The sequence below is a fragment of the Lissotriton helveticus genome, chromosome 3_1 (genome assembly GCF_964261635.1).
Source record: "Lissotriton helveticus chromosome 3_1, aLisHel1.1, whole genome shotgun sequence".
In the NCBI taxonomy this organism is placed as follows: domain Eukaryota; kingdom Metazoa; phylum Chordata; class Amphibia; order Caudata; family Salamandridae; genus Lissotriton; species Lissotriton helveticus.
In genome coordinates, this window is record NC_136061.1 from 1,188,870,463 (window position 1) to 1,188,894,439 (window position 23,977).

The 23,977-nt window shown below is 43.0% G+C and overlaps 1 protein-coding gene across 1 annotated transcript in view; it reads right to left on the minus strand.

The window, feature by feature from the left end:
* The window catches only part of GRAMD1B (GRAM domain containing 1B), a 798,329-nt gene that overhangs the window by 333,789 nt on the left and 440,563 nt on the right, over positions 1–23,977 (minus strand). The window contains exon 3 of the mRNA XM_078681825.1: positions 8,918–8,938. Coding sequence (XP_078537951.1) covers positions 8,918–8,938 — 21 coding nt within the window. The remainder of the gene's footprint in view (positions 1–8,917; positions 8,939–23,977) is intronic.

Sequence of the window (23,977 nt, forward strand, 5' to 3'; positions counted from 1 at the left end):
GCTTGCCGCTAGCACACCTAGCACAGCACTATTCATGCTCATGGATGCTTACAACGAACCCAACTTATAACCTACTATCATATCATCCACAAAGCGCAGTACAGCAGCACAGCACCAACCACTGAAGAGGCCCGAAACTCCCCTACAATGTTCCAGGTCTTCGTATATATAGCCCTTGTGCCTGTATCACCCAGGTTAAGGTCAGCAGCTGCACAAAACTAGTCCTCTAGGCATCCATTTCCTGCAGCCTCCCTGATGAAAGAAGACGTGTTTTTGTTCCCACCTAGTCAGCGGGTGTCTAAGTCCAAAAACTAGACCTAGCCTACAGTGCCAGAATTCCCTCACCCTCCAAGTTAGCCATATAGCTTGCGCGTTCAATGTTTGTTACGCTGAACTGCAGGCCAGCCCACAATGGTATGCTTTTTTCCATGTTGTGTATGGGACAGACCCCAGAAAGGTATGTACTTAAAACGAGTGCCTACTCAAACTAGAAGCTATGCATTTACCCAACCCAGCTCTGAATCTACACAATCCCAGCATGCACCTGCCCACATTCAGCAATGCTCCTTTGCATACCTGCTTATGTGCCTCCCCACATCCAGCTTCTCGTTACTTTCTTTCTTCAGACCTATATCTGTGCAAGTTGCAGAACTACCCGAAATAAGCCATGCATCTACTTCATATCAACGGTGCAGCTCCCCTGACTTACTCACCGCCTGCCCTCAACCCACCTTTACTTCTTAGCTTATATTGCCCATGCACGTGCTACAATCCAAGGTGAGTGGCAGAAAGATTTCACCCCTGCTCTTAACCGACAGTGGGAGCAATTAAATCACCAATTTAAGATGAAGAATAGAACCATTAAGTCATCTTACTACATACAAAATATGCTATACGTCAGCAGCAATATTGTCTACATTAAAAGAGTTCAGCTGTTCACAACGTTCTCAATCAATAACTGGTTTCATTGAAGAGATGTAACCAATTCCATGTTTTTTCCTACAAAACATGGCCGCCATCTAAGATTAATGTTTGCTCCTCCAATTACAATAGTTCCACTGAGTGAAGGCAAAGATCCTCTACACCAAAACACTTCTCATTTCTCTGCTTTTGACTGTTTGATTGGATGGAGTAGGCAGCCGGGTTCCCTGCAGGATAGTACACCAGCCAGACTCTTTAAAGGTCTGTTACAGCGACCTGGAGGCGTAGTAATGATTATCATTAAAGCCTCATTAGCCAGAAGGACATCTCCAGATGCTGAATTAAATCTGCTTTCCTGTTAAAAAAAAAAAACACTTTGGAGCCTGACGATTTGGTAAATTGTTGACCAATATCTCAATTAGTTCATGTATCAAAACTATTAGAATGGACAAGATACAGTCAGCTGCACGACTTTGCCAAATCAAATATTATCTGCCAACCAATGCAAGCAGGCAGTGTCGCCGAATCGGTGGCAGTCGCTGCTTTAGATGAGGGTCAGTGCCATGCTGTTGAAAGTACTCCTTCTACTTCAGTAATGCTGGATGGTGCAGCTGCCTTCACTGACGGAGATGACCAAGTTCTAGATTTAAGACTTGGTGGTCATGGCGTACAGAGTATTGGTTCAGCTTGGTTCAAAAACACAAATGGTCTTGGGAATTGATCATCAGAGCAGGGCCATTTCTTGTCCTGCAGAGAGTAATCTGCCCATTATTCCATCATGAAAGAGTCATCAGTGTGAGAGTCAGACTCTGGTAGTCCTAGGAATATAAAGATGGGGACCATCTCATGAACACAAGAGCATGGATGTATACTCCAATGGGGGTCCTGCCTATTCCCGCTCTCTGATTTCAGGGTGAATACCCGGATGTGTGTTATTGGCGCAAATTCTTGTCGCTCTGTCTGATTGCAGCTCAGAGAAGGTTTAAAGCAGAGATTACCCCACAGCCTCTATGGGTCACAGATTGTCTCTCAGTAGCAGCAGTGATGCAGAAAGCGTGCCACAGGTATACATCACCTTGGAGTCAAGGCTGTAGAAGAATTGAGCCAATCCTCTGCGGCTCATAGAGTTCCTTTGTTTTTCCATCCACAGTGGCAATTATTATCCGTAGGATTCAAAAGAACATCATTAAAATCCCAGTGCTTGTGTTGGGGTCAGAGTTCAATTTATGTCCCAAGCTGGTCTCAGAAGAAAAATCCACTGACATACACACAGTGTGGCTCTCCTATTTAAATAACCCTCATGTTTTGCTGCCAATTTGAATTCCCCGTGTTGATGATGGGGTAAGAAGCAGGCTATGACGGATCGCGGTCAGGTCAATTTTTTCTTCTCTCTAGACCGTATTCTCTTGGCCCTTTGGAATTCCAGCAGCAGACGAATGGTTTCCTGAGTAGATCATGAAGTGGTGTAGTCCGGAAGCTCAACAGATCTTTCTTTTTGCCAATTTCTAGAATTCCGTATCCATAGGTATTATCACATGGATCACATAAGAGGAAATGTCTTGGCCCCAGTCAGATGTAGGCTGAAGACACTGCAGTAACATTAAATACAGCGTTCTTTAACTGCTTCTGAAGATCCTATACCTCTCTGACAAACCTTGCCTTTGAACTTAGAGTGCCACTAATCTTCCGAGAGGCAAGGGGTCTTTTTTAAATCCTGTTCTTACTCTTAAGAGTCTAGTGAGAGGCATCAAGATAGAGGGGGAAAACACTAAATTAAGAACACCCCAAAATATGTTAGGCAACTCTGTTATACTCTGTTATCGCATTAGAAAATAGGGTCTTTCTTCACAAACATCTGGCAAGCTCTCACTCACAATGGGACAGAATCTACAAGAATGATCTGCGGCATGGATTATTTGAGCATAGTGACCTGGTCCTGGGGTTATTTCTGCTAATACTGTAGATTCCTCTATATATAGTGACTAGAGGATTACTCGGTGAAGACACTCGACAAAGGGGAAAAGAAATTGCTTCAGAAAATTTCTTTGCAGTTCACTCCTGAGCCTGCTTTGCTGCTGCGGATCGCATCTGATGTCCCCCATGGAGACCCCATTCTTAGGAGTCCCATATGCAGGCTCCTTTGGGGTCTTCTCAGCAGGCACTAATGCGTGAGCTCTGTCTGCTGGTTACATGGTCTGTCTTTGCACCGCTCTCTGGAGTTCCACTTGCAGATACCAGATTATGCGTGTTGCTTCTGTGGATCACAGGCTATAGGGCTTCTTTTGCAGTACACATATTATTGTTTGTTCCGTAGGTACTATTATTATTATTAGAAAACAGTGAGAGGTTGGTTGATCGCAACTGTCGGGCAGGCACGTAGGGTTTCACCAGGCTTTGTATGTAAGTGGGCACCAAACCATGTTTGGCATGGAACATGTAGCATAAAGCCTTGCATTCAATGCGCTTGTTCACCTTAAGCCAGTGGAGTTTATGACGCAATGGTGAGGCCGAAGCATGTCTAGGCAGCCGAAAAAAGGAGGTGCCCAGCTGCATTCTGTACTAGGTACTAGTCCTCTGCTTGCCATATGATGACACCGTTTCGTGGGTTACGCACTGTTGGCTATGGGGTTCCACCAGCAGACACTGATCTATGGGGCTGCAGGCCCTGGAACTTGTCTAACTGGTTGCCATCTGCAAACATGAGACTATGGGATTGATTATTCAGTAGCCAAATTACTGGGTTTATTAGTCAGTAAGCAATCTTGGGGTCACATCTGCAGGCTCCCTTCTATCTGGTTTCAGCAGCAGACACCAGTCGAAGAGAGCTCTCGTAAGGCTCTACACTGTGGGCTTCTTCTGCAGGTGCCAGGCTTAGGGGCTCCATCTCCTGACATCGACCTCTGTGTAGCCATCTTCCGGCACCAGCTAATGCACTGCTCTCTCCAGGCACTGATCTACGGGGTTCCATTTGAGGGCACCGGTCAAGTGGGTGCCATTTGTATGCATGGGCCCATGGACTGCCATCTACAGGCACTGGTCTACAGGCTTCCATAAGCAGACATAAGTCCATGAAGTGTATTCTGCAGGCACCAGGCTGCAGCATTCATTCTTAAGGTGCCAGATGATGAGATGTCTTCTGCAGTTAGCAGCCTTTGGATGACATCTGCCTGAGCAGCCTTCAAGGTGTCACCTGCAGACATCTGTCAATTGTACAGGTAACAGTATTATGGGGTTCCATCTACAGGTACTAGACTTCGAGGCTACATCTGCAGGCAAGAGCTTTTGGATTGCAAACTGCAGGTACTCCTCTATGGTGTTCCACTGCCAGACACCTGTCTAGGAGCGTCCATATGAATGTTTTATGTTGGGCTTCCTATATGCAGGCGATGGTGCTTCGGCTTCGACCACAGGCACTGGTGTATTGTGTTCGACTGCGGGCACTGGTGCATTAGGGTCGACCGCACGCACTTAAGCATGGGGTTTGACCGCAGGCACTGGAGTATGGGATTTCGACTGCAGGTGCTAGGGGCATGGGGCTCGACCGCAGGTGCTAGGGGCATGGGGTTCGACTGCAGGCGCTTGTGTAAGGGGTTCAACCAGAGGCACTGGTGTAAGGGGTTCGACTGCATGTTCTGGTGTAAGGGGTTTGACCGCAGGTGCTGGTGTAAGGGGTTCGACTGCAGGTGCTGGTGTAAGGGGTTTGACTGCATGTGCTGGTGTAAGGGGTTCGACAGCAGGTGCTGGTGTAAGGGGTTCGACCGCAGGCGCTGGTGTAAAGGGTTCAACTGCACACACTGGTGGATGGGGTTCGACCACAGGCACTGGTGTAAGGGGTTTGACTGCAGGTGCTGGTGTAAGGGGTTCAACCGCAGGCGCTGGGGTAAGGTGTTTGACTGCATGTGCTGGTGTAAGGGGTTCAATCTCAGGTGCTGGTGTAAGGGGTTCGACCGCAGGCGCTGGTGTAAAGGGTTCGATCGCAGGCACTGGTGGATGGGGTTCGACCGCAGGTGCTGGTGCAAGGGGTTTGACAGCAGGTGCTGGTGTAAGGGGTTCAACCGTAGTCGCTGGTGTATGGGGTTCTACCGCAGGCGCCGGTGTAAGGGGTTTGACCGCAGGCGCTGGTGTATGGGGTTCTACCGCAGGCGCTGGTGTAAGGGGTTCGACCACAGGGGCTGGTGTAAGGGGTACGACCACAGGCGCTGGTGTAAGAGGATGGACCGCAGGCGCTGGTGTAAGGGGTTTGACCGCAGGTGCTGGTGTAAGGGGTTTGACCGCAGGCGCTGGTGTAAGGGGTTTGACCGCAGGTGCTGGTGTAAGGGGTTTGACCGCAGGCGCTGGTGTAAGGGGTTTGACCGCAGGTGCTGGTGTAAGGGGTTTGACCGCAGGCGCTGGTGTAAGGGGTTTGACCGCAGGCACTGGTCAATGTGGTTCAACCACAGGCACTGGTGTCGGGGGTTCAACTGCAGGCGTTGGTGAAAGGGGTTCGACCACATGTGCTTGTGTAAGGGGTTTGACCACAGGTGCTGGTGTGAGGGGTTCGACCACAGGTGCTGGTGTAGGTGGTTTACTGCAGACACTGGTGTAAGTGGTTTGACAGCAGGTGCTGGTGTAGGTGGTTTACTGCAGGCACTGGTGAATGGGGTTCGGCCACAGGAACTGGTGTATGGGGTTTGACAGCAGGTGCTGGTGTAAGGAGTTCGACCCCAGGCGCTGGTGTAAGGGGATGGACCGCAGGCGCTGTTGGATGGGGTTTGACCGCAGGCACTTGTGTAGGGGGTTTTACTGTAGGCACTGGTGTTTGGCCGCAGGCACTGCTCTAGGGGGTTTTACTGTAGGCACTGGTGTATGGGGTTCGACCACATGTGCTGGTGAAAGGGGTTCGACCACATGTGCTGAGGAAAGGGGTTCGACCACATGTGCTGGTGTAAGGGGTTTGACCGCTGGTGCTGGTGTAAGGGGTTCGACCGCAGGTGCTGGTGTATGTGGTTTTACTGCAGGCCCTGGTGTATGGGGTTCGACCGCAGGCACTGGTGTAAGCGGTTTGACAGCAGGTGCTGGTGTAAGGAGTTCAACCCCAGGCGCTGGTGTAAGAGGATGGACCGCAGGCGCTGGTGGATGGGGTTCGACCGCAGGCACTGGTGTAGGGGATTTTACTGTAGGCACTGGTGTATGGAGTTCGGCCGCGGGCACTGGTGTAGGTAGGCACTGGTGTAGGTGGTTTTACTGTAGGCACTGGTGTATAGGGTTCGACCACATGTGCTGGGGAAAGGGGTTCGACCACATGTGCTGGTGTATGGGGGTTAGACCGCAGGCACTGGTGTATGGGGTCAACAGCAGGCTCTGGAGTATGTGGTTTGACCGCAGGCGCTGGTGTATGAGGATGGACAGCAGACACTGGTGTATGAAGGTCGACCACAGGCGCTGATCTATGGAGTTCGACCGCAGGCATTACTGCGTGCAATGCGTGGGGTGCCATCTTACGGTACCAGTCTGTTTAGTCACATCTGCAGGTGCCAGTTTAAAGCTTTCCATCTGCAGGCACCACTGCATGGGGTTCTACACAGAGGCAACACTTTGTGGGTTGCAATCTGCAGTTACAGGTCTATGGTTTGCAACTTGGAGGGATCAGTCTGTTGATTGCCCTCTGCAGGCACTGAACTAGAGAGGTTGGCACATACTGGCTCCAGTTTCTTGGCTTCTTTGTGCGAGCATCGGTTTCTGGATTGCCACGTGCAGGCATTGTTGTAAGAGGTTCGGGCTGGAGCCACGGGGCTGTGGGGTTCCATCTGGAAGCATCAGTATATGGGGTTCCATTTTCAGGCAGCGTGTGTGGAGTCCCATCCGTAGGCGCCGGTCTGTGATTTACTAATCTGTCAATGGAGTTCTCTCTTGCACGCAGGAGCTGGTTACCCCCACCAGGTACAGTTCATTACGCCAGTACCAGTGTCTGCAGGTCCCAATATTAAAGTTACTTCAGGTGACGTGGCTTTCGGCTGCCACTGGCTCTCTGCTGGCATGTCATAGATGTTTCCGTCTGCGTCATCGTTCTCTAAAGTCATACTGTTGGCATGCGCTAAGATGTCGAGTTCTGTGATTTTTGTTTTTTCTGGCACTGTTCTATGAGAATTTCCCTATATGGGCTGACCTGGCAGACGCCAGCGAAGCTACTGCCGCTCCTTGGCACGGCCCGTGGTGTGTGGCGCGTCCTCTGCTGCCATTGTCGAGGGAATGCCTTCAGTTGGCATCAGTTTATGGTAACCCCCTTGCAGGCACCAAGCTGCGGCATGCTCCAAAGATGGTATAAACACAGCTGCTAGTGTTTTTCTAAGAGAAAAACCCTTGATTAAATCACGTAATATTCTATTTAAGATTGGGACAATACACAATTTCTGAATTTCACCGCTAGAGAGCAGCATGCCCTTTTCAATTTAACGATGACTTTTTTCTTCATTCATTTTGTGAGAGAAGTCAAAGAAGTTTTTAGATGAACGTAAAAATTTGTTACAGCATGTCCGCAAAGGACCATAGCCTTCCGTAACTACCGAAAACCTATCGCTTTACGAAAAGGAGCAGAGTTTGGAAGTTGCAGCACCTAATGTCAAGTCAGGATCCTGGAAACTCAGAAAAGTTTTCCACCCATCGCCAAATGCAAGATTTCTGGAAACAATGCCCACCACACACCCACCAAAGCTGGGTGGGGGTAGGGTGACCAGACGTCACGGATTTCCCCGGACAGTCCCGAGTTTCAGAGGACTTCCCCGGTGTCCCGACGCTTTCATTTATTTTAAATACATGTCCCTGTTTTTGGGCCAAAGGTCAAGTCACCCTGCAAAGGAGAAATAAAATGTATCCTTTCCTTCAATAATGTATCCGTTTCAGGCAGCAGCAGGGTGACTTCAGCTGCATGGACGCAGGGGTAGTCAGGGTAAAGGCTAGAAGTCTTGCTTGCCATAGCTAATGAATGTGTTTTTCTTTCCTCCCAAAAATCGGGACAGGTCCTACATAGAAGTAAGGTTGGTGGCATTAGTCCTACTTTTATGTCTGGCCTGTCCCAGTTTTTGCTTCTTAAAATCTGGTCACCCTAGGTAGGGGAGACCCGGGACAGTGAAACGAAGCTCAAATTAAACCAGTGAAGCGCCACTTCTTCTCATTTGCTCCTGAATCTAGGGGTCGGCTGCCTCCAGGAATGCCCCATTAACCTACCCACTCCTCCAAGATCTACCTGTATAAATAATGAACCGCACCAACCTCAAACTGGAGGGATTCCTTTTCAACAACAGTTGCCACGACATCTACCCCCGAGTGAACGGGCTGGGTGTATCTGCTCCTGCGTTGTACCCTCGCCTACCCCAGCATAGATTCCGCTTGCCCCATCCACTCTACACTGTGCGGTTACCTGATGCAACAATGTCCCTCACTCACCCCAGAGCAAACAGTGCCATCCCTCCACAACGCTCCTCGCAAACCTACACTCTGAAGTATACTTGCTCTAGTAAGTGCTCATGCTTTCCACCCATCCCAGTGTGTAGAGTGCCTACCGGGCACCGGCACTAGGTCTCAACTACCATGATGGCAGCGTCTACCATCAATGTCCCCCACCCACCCTAGATGATAGCGGGTACTTTCCATCTAACAGAAAGTGCAGGATGAAAAGAATATGGCACCACCATTCAGTGCCTGCTAACAAGCTTTGCCCAATCATCACGTCCCATCCACCCCTGGGCGAAGGCTCCTGGCCAGAGACAACACCGCTTTCCTATTACTTGACACACAATCTACTGTAACTCTCCACGCAATACCTACGCCAACCCAACATTCCATGATTGAGCTGCCTAAAAGCTTGAACCTCATCTTTTTTATGGTGCCAGAACCCTTCAACTACAACCGCCATTGCCACAGGGGCCCGAAATACCACATTCAAACTTACCGTTTATTCCAATGCCACCCCCACCCCTCCCTCGACATACAGAAAGAAAAGAGAAGCTGTTGTACTTACGTTATACCAACTCTGGCTTTTCTGTAAGAGGAAAAGAAGAAAAAGGGCATTAGTAGCCACTCTCAGCGTACATCTGCAAATAATTTTTATTCATATTTCGAATCTCCTCCATTCACCGCATGCAAATCCCACAACTGGAGAAATCCAACAATTTACAGACTCAAAATGGCTTCAGAAGAATGAAAAACGCCTTTCATGATGTTAGTTGATCTACACCCATCTGGGTTTGGTGGCAGCTACTCTCAACAACAACCCCATCAAACTTCCTCTGCAAATGGAAGATGAAGCAGCAAAAATGTTGGATGATACGCCATTAAAAATGAGACAAACATCAGGCTGCTAAAAGACAGGATTTGAATGGCAAACAACATGTCTTGCAATAGGAAAATAACTCTAATGCATGGAACGGCATGCAGGGAAGCATGGAGAAGGTGGTCTACAAACGGGCAATGGGTATTAAGGTTTGTTTATTGCCAACACACCCTTCTGAAGCAGTGTTTCGAAGGCCTTAGATTCCCAAATGTTTTCTGACCACTTTTACCTCAGAGTTGCCTTCAAGTGGTTATGTAGAGGTGCAAGAAGCTTCAACTAAATCTTTTCACCTTTCTTAGCCCCTTGAGCAATGGAATCTTTTGCCAATAGGCCTTGTAATGCGAAATGGTGTGAATAGCGCTTGATCCATTTTAAGGGTAGAATTGATGGGTCAATGGGTATGGCTGGCGGATACTTCTGTCTCGTGGATGTAACGAACAGGACATGAACGGGGGTTGGGGAGTTGGAGGGCAGGACCAGGTGCGATCAGATTGGACAGGAAACTGAGGCAACATTGGGCAGTCAAGGAAAATTCGACAAGGCTGAAGGGAAGGAATGGGTTTTAAAGGTTTTCTCAACTTGCTAAACAAAATATAGGGTGGCTCAATAAAGATTTCGCTTTGGCAATCTACATAAGGCGTAGCCAGTCGTCATCAAGCAGCACAAAATGTATGCCCTGCCCAGCCTGATGAGACCCAACTTCAACTTAAGAACTCTGTGAAGCTAGCTACAGTAACAATCTGATATCGAATACCGCATGCACTGCAGTTAGCTTCAACTAACTGCTGGTAAAATTGTCATAATCTATGGTGCACTCCCCTACCCCCCTCTTTTTTAAGTCAAAAGGGACAGCTCACATCTACTCCACCATTTTTAATCTGGAAATACATGTGGTGCACAATATGAAATACGGGGAATGATATTCTACGCCTCTCAACCCTCAAGTAAACAACATGGCAGATTTTGAATTGAACCTGAATTGAATATGAATGTGTCCTCATGTAACGCAACTGGTGCTCGCAAAAAGCGCTCTGATACTTTGAGTCAAGTTCGCGCTATATACAATTCTGTAAAAAAAAATTTAAAAAAAAAACAGCGGAAGGGAGAAATATGCCTTGTTCTGGAATGGTTTGGTTACTTGAAAACCATTCATCCTCACACTAAATAAAGAGTCAAACTTAAATATGGCTGAACAATCGATAAATGAAATTTAAGTGCCCTCACTTAATTTACAAGCTAAAAGGTCTCCTATCTCCTGGAGTGAATAATCTTCATTCCAGATCAAAAGTTCCTAGCCCAAGAGCAATATTATTAACCTCAGTTGGTGTCCGCTGGCTTTCCATTTTGCGAGTCAGATTATGAAAGTCGCCAACAGATTGTGCTTGGTGGCCCTTAAGGCACAGTTTTGATCCATGTAGACTCACCTACTCCCCTTTCTAATTTTCCTTGCAAGTGATAGGTTGAATACCACCTAGACAGAGGAGCAAGTAACAGCAACTCATATAACTGGACATATAAGTGTTTTTATTATAGATGCACAAACCTGGCAAGTTTTTTTTCTTGTTAATTTCGCACGTAACAAAAAAAAACTGAAGGGCACGCGATTTGTAAGAATTCGGCTGTCACATAAAAATCAGGACTTTTGTGAGCAAATTGTACAAAAGTGTAATTTGTGTTGAGCCACACCCATGGGGGAAAACCCAGAAAGATATTCACCCACATACAAAGTGCTCCCAAGTTCCTAGGGCAAACTCTGGTGAGAGAAAGGTAGTCTATTGTTTTTGCGCAGGAAAAGCGGGAAACTTCACAAACTACTAGTAAGATAATTTTAAACCATCCAAGACTTTGATAAGTCTGAACATCCATTAAAGGATTGAGGTAGAAATGACTCCAACTAACATAAAAGAATGGTCAGAATAAGATGGATGGAGGGAAAGGCAAGTAACATGTAGGAGTGACTAATTGGATTAAGAGGGTGATGAAGGAGCACCAAAGGTTTTTGAGAAAACCCACGAAACGAGAAGGTCAAAAACGAACTAGAGACAAGGAAATAGGTTCTATGATGCTTTCAGACTAGGCGGAAGTAAAAAGAGGAGTTATTCTTCCAAAAATATCTCTAGAAGAAGATGAAGGGGCTCTGCTGCTAGGACCTGAGGTTGACTAATAGGGTCTAGAGTATGATGTGGTGGTGCGCGAAGAATCTCGGGAAAAATAGAGAGGGAAAGGTCAGAGAAGGGCCAACAAGAAGGCATTGGCTCGCAAGAGAGTCTACGGAAGGATCAGAGGTTGGAAAGCAGCGGGTGTTCTACTCAGCATAACCTTAAAAACCTAGGCATGGGCGGAGGGATGGATACCGTGTGAGCTGAAGATCAATGAATGAGACAAGGGCAGTTCAAGAGGAACTGAAGCTGATCACAAGTGAAGTCAAAAAAATGTAAAGAGCTACAAAAGAAACTCGTCCAAATTTATGTTTCAGAAAATAACAGCAGTTGTGACACATTCACACAATCTTTGCCCCTCCAATGGTTAGCATTATTCTAACTTATTTATGTGATATTATATAGAAGTGAAAAGACTCCAAAAAGGGGCAACCACAACACTCATTGGCCACTGTTTGATGGAGAAAACGAGTGAATCAGGCAGGGATCTCATACAATAAAACATGTAAACGTGCTTTGAGAAGGCTAATGCCATAGCAGCCAGACTCCTACCAGACTGTAAAGCAGATAGCAAAAAGCTCAGGAGAACAGGCTGCAGAAGGCCTGCAGGCCTATTTAGAAGATAGGATGGCTTTTGTTGACATGCCTCAGCAGGTTCAGGAGCCTAATTACACTACCCGGTTATGGACAAGAGGATAGGAAGGCATGAATACAGGGAAGCTGAGAGAGATTTCTGTAATTCATGTTATAGATAAGCGAGCAGCCATTTTGTAAATTCTTCTCCATGCTCCGTTTGTAATGTGTTCTGTTTTTATAACCGGGCGCTCCAAAGATGACCATTCATAAGACCAATCCTTGTGGCACTTTGGAGGATGGTTCTTGTACATGAGGCAAGCTTACAAGAAAACCCAAGTGAAGAATCATTGAATACCAGGGCTTTGGAAACAAGGAACACTGCAGCAGGCTTTACTACCCTGGAGACTGCAAGAAATACTGCATATGCCAAAAGAGGAGGCCATGAGCATAATTTGGGAGAGGACCCTGGATCCTACTCCTAGAGGTTCACTGTACATAGGCAAGCAGGCAGTGTGCTTCAGACAGACACACCATAACCTGAAACGCATAACTGTGCTACAGGGCAAGGTGGCCTATTCCTTGAACACCACACAGTGCACAGCGGAGTTTGACGTGTTAGAAGTTTGTAAGTGGGCCAGAGGAAGATGCAGTGAACCATCGGCCCATCAACGGCATTGCTGTTAATGTCATGTCACTGTTGCTTTGTTATTGCATATTTTTCATTCATGGTGCAGGAAGCATTGCAGGCCAGCACGGAGCGACAGGCATTGGGTAACGGAGTCCACAGTAACATGTAATGAGTGCCAGGGTCTAGATACACGCTCTATACATCAGGCACACAGTGAGAACCACTGGAGGGCAGGGCCCTTGGTGACAGGCATTTGCAACCAGGGCCTATATACAGATATTTCATATTAGGGACAACATTGCTAGGCACTGCATAACAATGACTCCAGTACTAAGCACAGCATACTCAGGCACACAGTAGCAAACTCTGTAGATTAGGGACATCTGTACAATCAGGTAGGGCATGTTAACAGTGTGGAAGGCACAGCACACCAAGGCACTCAAGGTCAGACAGTACAATCCTATTCATTGCAAGATAACAGAGAAACACTGACATGACACAAAAGTTCTCGAGAATAAGCGGTCACCGATAGCTAATCCCTGATCATTGGAGAGATGATGCTAAAGCCTTACATTTAAAGCTGGGCTTCCAAAAACATACATTTCTAAAGAAGTGTCTAATAGTTGAGGAGCAGGTCTAGATTACTGGCGAAAAGTGTTGGTACAAGGTGAGTTGTTTCAAAATAGTTGTGTGCGAATTTTAAAATTCGCCTGCAATTTTTGTGTTAAATGGATCCGTTTTACTCTTTGCAAAGAATGCAAACTTTTGCAAACTCTACAAAACTTCACATGCAGAAGAATTTTCTGACACATTTGGTTTGCAAGAGAATGCTCCTACTAAAGTAATTTAGCGCCAAGATTTTTTTCTACTTTTGAGGAACATTTGAGTTCAACTTAAACTTCACCAATGAGTCAAGATTTCATCAAACCTCTGCGATCTTCACCAAGTTTGCAGTGGAAAACCTTTACAGTTTAGCATCCGCCTAGTTGAAACTCCACACCAACACTTTGGTGCCAACAGAGAACTCACACGCCTCTCTGATGCAGGTAAGCTGTTGTAACAGCCCTGTGGTGCAGCGAAGACTGCTACATTCATGCTGCTGTTTGCACGCCCTGTAAATTGACCAATTAACCATTTTGACTACTAACCCAACCAGGTCAATTTAGGGAGATAAAGCAGCTCTGGAAAATAAGCGTCGCATACATCACACCGTGCAATTTTGATCCTCACTAGCAAGATTTGCTTCAGGGGATTTTTAATAGAAATTGGGCTAACAATTCATTTACAGCACACGTTTCCAAATATATTGGCTCAAACAACATAGGTTCATTGCAGTTCTGATGGGTAATATTGAAATTCTCCAGAGTCATCTACAATACACGTAATAATGATTTCTGTGTAGCAGCAAGTCATGTATGTGTCTGTCAGGAAATTGTATGCAGCGGTCACAGAGCGCCTATCAAGGGTGGATACGCAGGGCATCTCCAACCCTTCTATCTCTGAAAGCACCCCATTCAACTGTGAGGTTTCTGAGGTCTCATGAGACCAATCCAACCCCATCTCAGTGAGATTAATTATCTCCTAAAAGTGGAATAGTTTTTAATACTAGATCTTTGGTTCTATTCCCAATTGGGTACAATTAAAGTCTTGAGTTCTTAATAAAAAATGTTATGGAAAAATGCAGTTGTGAAAGTGCAACGTTTTTTCCCTAAACACTATGGATAACTTCACAACTTTGCATAATTTGTGATTTGTTTCCACTAGGGTACGTCCTTGTGAAATTTATTACGTTGTCACAAAACATTATATCACACACATCATTATTTAATGCTGGAGTATGTCCCTTCCTAAAATTAGCTGAGGAGGAGCTCTGCAAAATGGAAAGTTGTAGAGAAAAATACTGCATACATTATCCAGCAGTGACCTTGGGACAAATGTGCAGGTTGCTTGAATGCTATTTCATGGGTCCGGTTTCACTTGACTGGATTCTCTCAGTGTAACACTACTTGGTGCGATCAAAAGGAAATGTAAATGTAAATGTAATGGTTCTACTAGTCATAGGATCGGCACAAAACAATTCCAGATTTCATGAACCACGAGGAAATGCTGATCTTGTTTTCCCATGTCACTTCAAGAAGTTAGGGTGTGTATCTTGAGCGCAATTTAATACATCTGCATCAATTATTTTGTATTGCGTATAAAACTTTAGGTTGTGTTGTAAAACGTTGATTTTCAGCCATACTCCGACACATAGCAGAAGTGATAGACAGTACATTTATTTTGCATGGTATTGTGAGCAAAGATTGCATTTTATTACCAAACGCTCACAGTATCTGGAAAGCAGAGCTGAAGAACTAGCATGCTTTATCTCAACTACCAATTACAATTAACAGCCTGTAATTGCGCAGCTATAAATAGCGATTTGTTTATATCTGAAGAACATATGATTGACTTGTTGCACGGAGGCCTCCCCAGAGGGAACGCCAAATTGACAGTGGAGCGCTGTGCAGCATACAGCAACAACGTGCACGGAGACATCCTCTAGAGCAGTGCATCATGGGATCATGGGCATGAGGAATGCAAAATGGCGGCCGATATGTCCCACAAGGTTACTTTCCAGACTGTCACAGTTAGTTAATCAGCCATGTTGGGACTTAAAGGCCACAGGCCAGTACCTGCAGTGGGACATTGAAATCTGCAAGTTCGACCATAATTAGTGCCGCTGGCTCACAAATAAACAGTAATAAGTGGATGCCACCTCGGTGACAGCGGACATATGTGAGCTGGTGTACAAATATCTTTTTGAAAATTAATAGTCAATGCATAACTTCTGCAGTGAAAGGTGCCAGTGGTTGCAACTCTCAAAGTGATGGAACCACAGGTTTTACTTTTCTCCATGATGTGCACTGAAACCAGACTATATGACAATGAAAAGTTGGCAGTAGCTGTGTTATCCAAGTAGGGAAAAATAGGGAGTTAATACATGCGCTTAGACCCGATTCAGGCGGGAGACTCCTGATTCGTTAAACCAAAAATGGCTTTATTTTGTCTGTCTCCTACATGAAATTGCCTCGGTTTCAATACAAGTCAATGAGGGAAATACAGACTCCCGATTAGGTTTCTGAAATCTCACACTTACCTCGTGTAAAATGTTGGCATGTATTGGAGTTGCCTTCTGAAAGTGGGGGCGTGGACTCCCATATCTACTGCATATCACATATTACTTGCCACTTATATCACTTCCAATTATTTATTGGTATGGCATCTCCTCGACATACTCATGAAATATATTTGAATTGTTAACTTTGCCGTGGTCTCCATGGAGAGAACAAATGTAGAAGAAACATGCTCAAAACTCCAGATACAAGTAACTTGCAATCATATGCTAAGGGAAGGGGAAGAGGGACCAGTTGTCCATCCTCTAAGGATCACCAAATTCTATAACTGCCACATGCAAGGAACATGTCACTCTTAAATGTAGTGCCTTGGGCGAACATGCAAGTCTTATTCTTTAATGAGCCACCCCTCAGTCCTCCCTCGATTCCCTGTGACCTCCTCAGCATCTCCGTTAAGCATGCCAGATGCACAGCCATGGCACTTTCTACCACAGAGCAGACCCGTTCTTTAAAGATCTAGTAATGCACGAGCCAAACTAGTTGCACAGGCATCGAGTTTAGCACTACCTCCGCCAACTCACGCTCATCTGACTGCCTGTAGTCTCTACTGGCTGGCTCCTCAGCTCGCTCCGCTCCACTGTTCCACACCATCTAGGCTCCTTTGAGGCAAGGCAGCACAGGCCGTGGCACAGACAGTGACTAGGAGAGAGGTGAAAGGTCAGTGAGTCAGAGCAGGCTCAACACAGGAACATCACATCATCACACTGTAGATATGGTGGATACATGAGTTAGAAGAGAGGTTGGTTGACCAATTCCTTCACTGTGTGCATGGATTGGGCCAATTATCAGTGGCTAAAATAGGGAGAACCCAGCTGAGTTGGACAAGTAACTAAACTAATTGTCATTAAGCAATATCCCTTTTGGTTGTATAGCACGGATTTGGTGTTAATAACATTATTCATCAAAATATCTTGGTTTCACTTCTGTTAAATACCCACTTATGACACTTTAGACGTTTTTCTGCATCGGATAAACACAAAAGAAGCCAGAGAAGTAGGAATGTATGTTTGGTTGTGAGTCCTGGACTTATTTAAAACCCATTATGGTCTTTAGAGTCCCTTTGTTTGTACTGGGAATGTATACGATCAACTGTGGAAATTACATTGTATTTGCTTGCTGGTAATGAGCTACTCTATTATTCGCTACTGTGAATCAAGTATTTAGTTTGTTTTACAGGATCAAAGCATGGCCAACTATGGTTAATTGGGTAATGTTTTCCAATATGTGGCCAGTCTACAAAAATATATTGTGTCAGAAAGTGTTTTGTTTACTGTGCAGGGCCAGTGTTCAGTGAGCTGAGGCAAGGCAAAGGCTATCTGTGGTCATCCGCGATGCTTTTATTTGTTTATTTGGCTGGTGATGGTGTATTAGCGTATGCCCCTGGGCCACCTTACTATGGAGAGTCCACATGTTCTTTTTGCTTGATCTGATTGCATGACAAAGAATAACAAATATTTCTCAGCGTGTCTCTGCTTGATTTTTACTGGTACCTACTTACCACTCGTTTAAGTGTCTACATTTGATTGCAATAATATCCTGGCTAGCTAGGCCTAGCTACTGTGAGCTTGTTTTTGGTAACTTGAGTTGAATAAGTATACAATTATGGTGATTCAGAAATAAAGTGCTTTTTCATGGGCTCTTACTTGACCTTTAAGAAAGAGTTGCCACAACTCTCAATCAATTTCATTTGCATAACAGAAGCAAGCATGTTTTTAATATGTAAGCATATTTTAATACTTTGGGATATAAGTTCACCAGCAGCATTATATCCAATTCTCTTTGTTTGGAAAATGTTCAGATGAAGCGTTGCAAACAGATGCTTGTTCTCTTAAACATTAAAAGCTGAGACTAGAAACAGCATAGTCTCCCTATCAAGTGAGTGGGCTAATTGGCTATGAATTGAAACTATGGTGATTAACAGCTTGGAAAGTTATGTCAATTGAAATCACACAGTGCACCAAAATCTTGACAACAACTAATGTTTCATTACAGACAAAATAAAATGTGAGTCAGGAAAATAATTCAATTCACTTCGAAGCTTAGAACCATTTAAAATAATGTAAAATAAAAAGTGATTCTGGGTATCTTGTGCTAGTCTGATTATCACATTTTTTCTTTACTTAGGTTAATGTTGGGACTTTTCTTTGGTTTAAAATTTAGGAGAGTGTTCTAAGTGAAGCACATTATTACCTGCTATCAACAGTTTTCCACCCTAAATCTTTGAATTCTGGCAGATTTCAGAAATACACTAGCAAAGTGCCATCCACACTGATCCAGAAAAAAAAAACATTTGTATTTCACACAATAAATTAAGACTTTAGTGAAATACCACCAACCCTCCCGTAGTGTAAAATCAAATGAACACCTATTGCATTGTGCTCTGATTAAAGATCCTTATAGGAGTATGGTTTGGTCCAGATATGACCAAAGCACTGAGACAGAGTGAAAACAAACTGCACAAATGAATAGGATGATGCACACATTATGCAAAAACAGAAATATGACTTCTGAAAAGTTTCTTTGTAACTTGAAGGGCTTTCTATCAAAAACACATTAATCCACTAGTACCAGAGTACCATCAACATCTAAACAGAAAATGAATTCAATATTTTGTGATTCTATGCAAAATATTACAGTCTAGAGGCTAATAAAATACTATCCAAAAATCAGAAGCAAACGGAATGTGCCCTTTTCTGATGATCTAGTGCCTTGGACTGCAACACTGCATTGAAAAAATGATTAAACATAAGGTATTGGCCAAAATCACCAACTCGAAATTGTCAAATGAGAACAAATAGCTAGCATTAGTAAAGCTAATAACTGAGAACCACAACTTGTTTGGAGGTAATACAAAGAACATATTTTGTGTGAAGGAACATTTTCATTTTTAAATTAAAATGCAAACTAAAGCAGTCTGAAGACGGGACCAATTTATGGTTGGTAAATTTATCATACTTTCAGATGTCTATAGCTTGCTTTACTTTTGAGATAAGAGAAAAATATTGTGCTATAGTAAAATCTTCACTAGTACATTCACTACCACTAAATAATATGGTCAGAATTTGATAAGATTTAAATATGTAAAGACCTAACACCACTGACCAGCATTATTCTTTAGAAACGTAGGGGAAGGGTCTGGCTGAAGGGAGTAAAACATTAATTAAAGGGATGATCTTACAATATACGAAAGAGCTTTGTTTAAGAGCAGAAACAGGCCCAATTTCACTGATAAAGTGTAGGAAAAAGGTTTTTCTAAAATTACAAATGTCTTTCTATGTGATCTGTAGTGTGCACATCTTTGTTACTATATTTTTACGAAGGTATCCTGTGGAATTGACCATTTATAACCTTGATTGTAATTTTTGAATATCTTGCTCCTCTACTGAAAACTATTAAGTTGTTTTTATTTTTAAATATTTTTATTTGAACAGGAAAATACACGAAATTAAGAGTAAACAGTCAAGTTATATTACATCAGACATAGTGCATAAATAATGACAAGATGCAAACGAATCCAAAACATCATGATTATGAATTCACACTTAATGATGGCTATAAGACTCACTCCTGTAAAAAATAGATAGTACATCTTATCCGAATAGTTTTAGAAAAAGCATAGTTCAAAAAGGTCCACATTATAATACCGCTAAAAGATATAGAAAATCCCTATCATTACTTCATTGCATATACCCCAATGGGACACATTCTTGGTTGATTAAAATACATGCAGTTCTTACAACGGATATCCCTCTAATCATGTAAAAAAGTGCAATACGCAGAAGAGTAAAGTGCATGCACATCTAGCAGCAAATATACTTCCAACAAAGTGTCAAGTGCATAAGATTATTTACATGGTATAAGCGGACCCTATAATACTTAAAGTGCATTGTATTTGTAGCAGGGATCACCTATGTCCTGTAATCATCTTTCGTCCGCATACTCATTACAAGAACATTTTGCCAAATACCCCTGAATCTTACAGTTGCTCCTATTCGTTTGGCGTAGGCCTCTTCTAGTCTACAGGTCCTGGACATTTTATTAAACCAGTGTTCAATACTAGGTTGTTTATTGGTTCTGCAGTTTTGAAGCGCAAATGACCTAGCAACTGCAATAGAAATTAATATAAAATATTGCTGATGTTTTGTAAAACACTTCACTTCGCCTGATGAGCCAAATAACACCAACATAGCTGATGGCTCAATTGGCAAGGATAAGATCAGAGACATTTCGGCGAAAATCACCTTCCAGAAGTGCTGCAAATCACCGCATTCATAGAATGTATGCACCCAGCCACCATTACCATTTTTGTTACATAGAAAACATTGATTCTGGCTTGTTTGGAACATTTAGATAGTCTTTCAGGTGTATAATATAATAACCATCTAGATAGAACATTCATTCTCTTATAGTTACCCCCCTCTAAATGCTTTGCTCGCTAACTCACTAAGCTGTTTCCATTCTTTGACATTAAACTTACAGCCAGTCTCCTAATAGATTTTTTGAAGCTCTTTTGTCAATATCTAATCTGAATTGGCCTTTTGATGAAGCAGCCGATACCAACAGCCGACCCCCACCATTTTATTCGCCATCTGCTGGGTAATTTGACGTGCCATTTCGCTCATCATAGAATAATTGTTTTTAAGAAAATTAACTAGCGGTAAGAAGCTTAGAAAGAGGCCAGTGGTTGGTATACTGGCTCGGAGTCGAACCGTTCATTAATGTTTCATGATTATAAATATTCCCTAACTGGAGAAAACCTAGCTCTTGCCATACCTGATAACGCCCTCTTGACAGTATGAGATGTTCTGCCTCACAATCCTGTATAGGGGTATATGCATGCACTATAGGGGTATTCGAGATTTAAAAAATAACTGAGTTCTTTCAGCTAATATCAATATCACCTTATACCTTTTTTTCTTCAGAAGTTTTGCCAAACGTAAAATAAACGGGGAATGTTATAGCACTTTCCTTCAGCATTTGAATTAGTGGAAAATTATCAAAAACCGACTGATCTTCACCTAGTTGAGAGAGCAAATTAGCTAAAGAAGCCTGGTAATACGTAGGGAAATGTGGAAGTTCCAAGCCTCATGATGTTACATCTAATTGTAATGTTGCTATTTTAACCCAGGGATGTTTGTTATTCCATACAAACTTCCTGATTATTTGATCTAGCTCTTTGAAATATGCATTCAGGATTTCTAAAGGAAGATTGTCAAAAAGAAACAAGAATAAAGTAAGCACCAACATTTTGACCATAGAGACTATTAAGTTGTTGACTGTTTGGTCACATAGCATTTTATAAAACAACAATGAACAACAGTACTGACAAGTTATATAAAGGAATGAGTTGTCTTTAATCCTTTTATGAAATAAAACCTTCATTTCTATTTAGGCAACAAGATCTGGGAAGATCCTAAATTACTTCATGTTTTTGGCCCCAATTTATCTTAATACCAAAAGTGTAATTTATGATTTCTATGTCCATGCTATAGCCTTGTACTAGAGATTACTACTCTTAGCCCAACACCTTACTGTGTGAGTAACACATTTTTATCGTCCTGTAATGATGAAGAGCAAAGCTTGGTACGTTAGTATTTGTCCCTAATTTATCATCTACTAATGAAAACGGAAGGAGAATAGGGTATTCACACAGTCTTCAGTGAACTGATGTCACGATAAAGTATGAGTGTTTATGGTTTTTATTTTTTAGACTGAGCCCAGCCTTGAATTAGTGCAATTCAGTTGATTTCAATTATTTTTGGTTTTGATTCCAAGAGCCTAAATGAGCGTGAAAGTGGCACATGGTTATAGAAAGCAGCCTTCACCCACAGGAACTGTGAATAAACTAAACAGAGGAAAGGCATCATATTACAAAGAAACAAAATGGGGTGTCGGAGTATCTTTTGAATTTAGTGAACATAGCAAAGGGCGGCAAGTCTTTTTTTCAAGGTGAATAGTGCTGGAAACATATCACAAACAACCATTACGAAATGTGGCTGAAATTAATAATGTTAAAATGCAAGAGAAACTTTGCCCTTAAATAAACACATATAATCAGTTTCAAATAAAGGAGTGGGATTTAACCAACGATGATGTATATATTATTTTGGAATACATCACATTTTAACCCACAGATGGTCAACAGCAACATAGAATGTGGTGCAGCAGTCAATCACGCTGACATTTTTGATAATACATTTATTTATTTTTAAAATTACTATTACAGATAAAGATAACATTTAATTTGCTGTTACTATTTTACAACACGAAGCAGAATAAAGCAATATATTGAGATCCTACAATATATGGAGAGAAGATAAAATCAAGTTATTCAAATGTATAAACATTTCAGATCTGCCTTTATAGAAAAACAATCAACAAATTGACGTCTCTCTTGTTAGAATGTTTGGACTGAGAAAAACTCTGTGCATTACAATCCACCTCTTCCGCCAAAAGAACGAATAAAGGGAAGGCCAATTAACTAAAAGTTACATGTCAAAGCACTAATAACTCGATATATATGCTCACAAAATAAAAAGGATCCTCAGACAAATAAACTCCAACATTGCAGATTATCCAGGATGAAAACTAACCTCTATATGCTCAATGGCTGCATTTAGAGATTACATTTCCATTTACATAGACATACATTAAGCCCATTTCTGAGCACTTGCAATAAGAATAGCACATCTTAAAAGATATGTATCAATCAGTGGTGGGAGACATTAGCATTTTTCCTCAAAGGTTTGCATATTTTACAAATTTGCAAAAGACTGGGATATTTCACAAAGATCACAAACTTCAATTGCAGGAATACATTGTTGCAAAAAAGCTATTTTGGTGCGAAACATTCCTTGAAGGACAATGCTTTCACTGCAAGTTGCTACTACTCCTCATAGCAAGGAGATCATAGAAGATCTCACAATGGGAAAAAATTACTCATCCTTGGTTTACAAACAAGTAATACAAATCCTAAATCATGCACTCTGTATTTAAAAAAAACATGTAAAAGTGTTTAAAAAGGAAGGACATGAGAGTGGAGACATACAGATGTATGTGTCTAGATCTGACTGTTCTAGCAGACTTACTTGGGTATGAGCATAAGCTGTGCCAGTCTGAAAACTGATAAAGCTTGAAAGGGGGTTAGGGTTTCATTCAGATAAGTACATCTTATTAAAGAATATATACAGAAAAGATAGCCATGTTAAGAGTGTCTGTTACAAATAAATGAGAGTGTAAATAAAAAAAAGACCAATGTGTTTTCAGTACCTTTCTTATTAGATTATTCATAGAGTGCACAAACGCCAGAGCTTCTTGGTGCCATGTACCTTAAATGTGTTGGCCAGCAGTGTAGGAGTATCATTGTGAACAATTTTATGGTGGATGATGACCACTGACTCCAAAAGAATTCTGAGATATCGTCAGCCAGAGAACCTGTTTCAAAATAGGCATAATTTGCTCTCTAGAAGGGACCCCAAAAATGATGAAGACAGCTGCATTTTTAATCAACTGCAATCTACTGATGGATTTTGTTTGGTAGGGCTTGTGAATATAGGTGGAATCCATTTGCTTATGAAGATGAGGAAGCTGACTGAGCGGTAGCGTCTAGTCAGTGTGTAGAACTTCATGTGGATGATGAGGTATCCTGGTCCATGTTTGTCTGATTGTGTAGTGCTCTGGAGCCTGCAGACGGTGAATTTGTGGATAGGGAGACAGTGTAGGTGCTTGGAAATTTGAGTGCTCAGAGGTAGTTTGAGAGTGAGTCGAGCTGCTGCCTTCTATAACACTTGGAGTCTCTGTCTGGATGAGTTGTGAGGTGATGCTGACATACACGGTGTTGCAGTTGTCCAGCATGCTGGGGACCAGGGCTTGATTGATGGATCTTCGAGTGTCCAGCTGGAGTCATCGGAATACTTTCTTGAGGAGCTTGAGGGTAGGAAAGCAGGTGGATGTGACATTACGACTTGGTTAGACATCAAGATTTGATTGTAAATCATGATTCCTAGGTTCCTAGCGGAGTTGGATAGGCTTGGTGTCAACCCTAGCTTTGAGGGGCACCAGGCCAAGGACCAGAGAAAGCATCTTTTCTGGATATGAGCACTTCTGCTTAGTTGGTGTTTAGTTTTAAGCAACAGGATTTCATCTAGTTTGTGACCTCAAACATGTAGCTGATCAACTTTGATTGGGTGTTCAAGCTGTCATTTGAGAA